General features: G+C 31.4%; 1 protein-coding gene across 1 annotated transcript; it reads right to left on the bottom strand.

The window, feature by feature from the left end:
• Window positions 1–1,537: 1,537 nt before the first annotated feature.
• On the bottom strand, window positions 1,538–3,058 carry LOC138366955 (uncharacterized). Its single transcript, XM_069328313.1, has 4 exons — window positions 3,003–3,058; window positions 2,487–2,578; window positions 1,763–1,964; window positions 1,538–1,627 (listed from the first exon to the last, which is right to left on the bottom strand). The coding sequence occupies exons 1-4, from the start codon at window positions 3,013–3,015 to the stop codon at window positions 1,557–1,559; spliced, it is 378 nt and encodes a 125-aa protein (XP_069184414.1). The 5' UTR covers window positions 3,016–3,058; the 3' UTR covers window positions 1,538–1,556.
• Between the last annotated feature and the right edge of the window lie 262 nt (window positions 3,059–3,320).

The following is a 3,320-nucleotide window of genomic DNA, read 5'->3' on the forward strand; positions in this document are numbered from 1 at the left end:
GTACCAAGTGAGGGGTTCGAATCCTCCTCTTGGCTACCACCTTTTTTTTCCAGTGATAGTTTCAGAGGGTTGAGAAAAACACAGCATGAGGAAAATATTTTAATATAATCCAGTTTTATTGTATTAAAAGACAAAAGTATATACATATAAAATATTAGTTTAGTTTATTTATTATGCACAACGTACATACCCATCCTGTGAGTGGCAGTGGAAATTTTTAGAGGCACATAATGGGCTTATAAATGAACAACAAAATTCATGTAGTTATAAGAATCTCTGTAACTAAGCAACATAATTTGTGTGGTCAATTCATGTAACCAAGCAACAGGACAAAAGTAAGTAAGTAAAAATTTAAAAGCCTATCTTGTATCTATTTGTTAAACACAGAAATCACAATAGCGTGATGCCTTAAATCTATGATTGAGGTCAGTTGAACTCCCGTTTGGAATTCTTTTGCCATGTCGTAACACAGTCCATTAAAGCTCGTGTGGGATCCTCTCGGACATAGGTTCGAACCCTCATCATGGCCCTTGTGGATTTGTTCATTTGTATCTATTCATTTTGTAAATACATGTCTTCATCTTCATCACTTTCTAAGAGCTCCAAGAAAGGCTCATAGACCTCATTTGGCTGGTAGGAACTAAATAAATGTTTGGCTTCAGTAAGCTTGTCAGCACATTGCTTTTGACCCTGATTGAGAAGAGCCAATAATCCACGTTTCTCTTCTTCTGACAGAATTGGGTTTTCAATGGTGTACGTGTTAGAATCCTGGAATATAATATTTAAAACATCTTAGAGTCAAATATATACTGTACCTATTTATTTGTACATAATGCAAATATATAAAAGTATAGATTAAGTAAAACAAAAGGATACAAATAATAATAAAAGCCATATTCTCCACAGTACCACTCTTGAAAATGGAAGTGTTTCATAGTTTAAATGTGAAAGGTGATGGCAATATTACTCTGACTAATTGAACACATTTAAGTGAGTTGAGTGTTTTGAAGATCTAAATTGCAAAAAGTATTTTGAATTTCTTACCTTGCAGAGACATGAAGGGAAAGAATCACATTGTAATTCTTGAATATACTTGGATAGTTTGTCCCTTTTCTTTTTGAAGTACTGTAACCATGTTATCATTTCTTGAATGGTTAGTGATTCCTCCTCTCTACATCTCTTCTGGAGCTCAAACTTTTCCACTGCACTTCTTTTTTCAGTCAGGGACACTATAATGCAAAATGAAAATACAGTATGTGATTGACAAATTATAATAATGGGAATCATTTGTGAATTAAACATCATTAAAAATTGTATCTATAAAATTTACCTTTAGAAAACAAACTCAATTTAATGGTATTGCAGTCTTTCCATATATAAAAGTACAATTAATACAAATAATATATAAATATTTAAAAATGCTGAGAAAACTAATGAATCATTAGATCTTGTGTAAATACCACTTGTGTTTTCATGAAGCAATAAATTGTGATATGGAAGGATGCCAGTTAAAACATCTGCTTCAGACAAATCCGATTGGTTCTGATTGTAGATTTTTATGAGATCTCGTAGTTTTTTTTCTCAACTTCATTTTTGTTTCTCAATACAGCTCTCATTTTAGATGAAACTGTAAAGTTTCAGGTTGTTATCAAATATTTGATTTGCACCAATAGTATTTTACATAGAAAAACTAATTTAACAACTGTGTACTGTATTAATGTTTAGGATTCAGTGAACAAACAAAAAAGCAATTAATGTCTACCTGCATAAGTGGTAATCTGATTTTTGCGATGCCTTATATTCTCTCCATATGCCTCGATAGTATGCTCAATGTTATTGGCAGAGGATCTGTTATTTAAGGATCTTGCAATGATCAGTAATTCTGATCTCCATTTCTCAATAACAGATTCTGGGACATTAAGCCAGTGAATCTCATTTGAAACTGCTGCAGCTGTCTCTGTGGCCTATTTAAAAATAAATGCCATCATATTTATTGTAAAATTTATGTTCAGAGTTAAACAAAGTCTTTTGAACTATCCTTAGTGCTTTGTCAAGGTCTGAGTATGTGTTTTTCAGATTCAGACCTTGACAAAGCACCAAGGAGTGTGTGAAAGACTTGGTGTAATTCTTTACATAAATTTCCAAAATACACAAGTGGGTTTTTAAATAAATAATAAAAATAAAATAAAATGTTTATTTAGGTAAGGTACATACATACAATAAATTTTTACAAAGAATGGTTGACTTATAGGTAGAGCTAGTACATACAATGCCTAAAGCCACTATTACGCAAAGCGTTTCGGGCATATATCATAGCATTTATCCAATTTTACTTTGTCTATGAGAAGAAAATACCATTAGTGTCTTATAATAAGATTAAAGATAAATAAAAACATGTATATACACTTGATTCATTGTATAGAACAATTGTATATTTATATATAATTCTATATTTTCATTGTATAGAACAATTCATATGTTAATACCTTTCTGAATCTGGCAACTAATGCCCGAGGCATTCCATTAATTTTTCTGTGATTCCAAAAGAGTGCCCCCTCTGTCAGTTCTTCTGTACGCTCTGTGGAAATAAATTTAGTTATTCATTGACATCTTAATACTGTGTCTCAAAATACTGATTGGAAAGTAAAAGGATGATGATATTGATGCTGTCTTAAGTGGAATGAATTAATTGTTATTTCAGAGGAAACAAAGAGCTCAAAAATAGTGGTAGAGTAATAAGCTTAAAAATATCAGGATGTGAAAGAAAGCATAAAAACAGGGACAACTTGATTTTTCAAACAAGGATTATACATGTATATGTTGGTTGCATATGGGTATAATGCTACTTTATATGAGTCAAAATGCCTTTCTGCAATTTCCTATATTCTTATATTATTTTATAACATTATCTGGATATATATAACCATCAAATATTACCATTGTACTGATTTGATTGAAAGGTACAAAATTTAGAACTAGATTAAACAAAAATTAACACATACCAGCTTTAAGCATGTTCTTAGTGTTGTTGTTATATCTTGAAAGGTAGGAAAATACTTGCTCTACCTCCTCCCCAGATGTCAGGCCACTTCCTTCTTGCCACCGCCCTTCATACAAAACCTTTGACATAATAGCATAACGTTTGTTAAAAACTACCTACTGTACTAACAACTTGCATTTAACATAGATAAATCCTTACATATAAGAGTTTAAAAGAAATTATATTTTCCAACTTACAGAAAAACGAAGTCAAAATATTATTACAGTATTAGATTATTTACCTGACAATACTAAGAATGTCCTTTGGCATGTAGGACTCC

The sequence above is a fragment of the Procambarus clarkii genome, chromosome 2 (assembly GCF_040958095.1).
Source record: "Procambarus clarkii isolate CNS0578487 chromosome 2, FALCON_Pclarkii_2.0, whole genome shotgun sequence".
Taxonomy (NCBI): domain Eukaryota; kingdom Metazoa; phylum Arthropoda; class Malacostraca; order Decapoda; family Cambaridae; genus Procambarus; species Procambarus clarkii.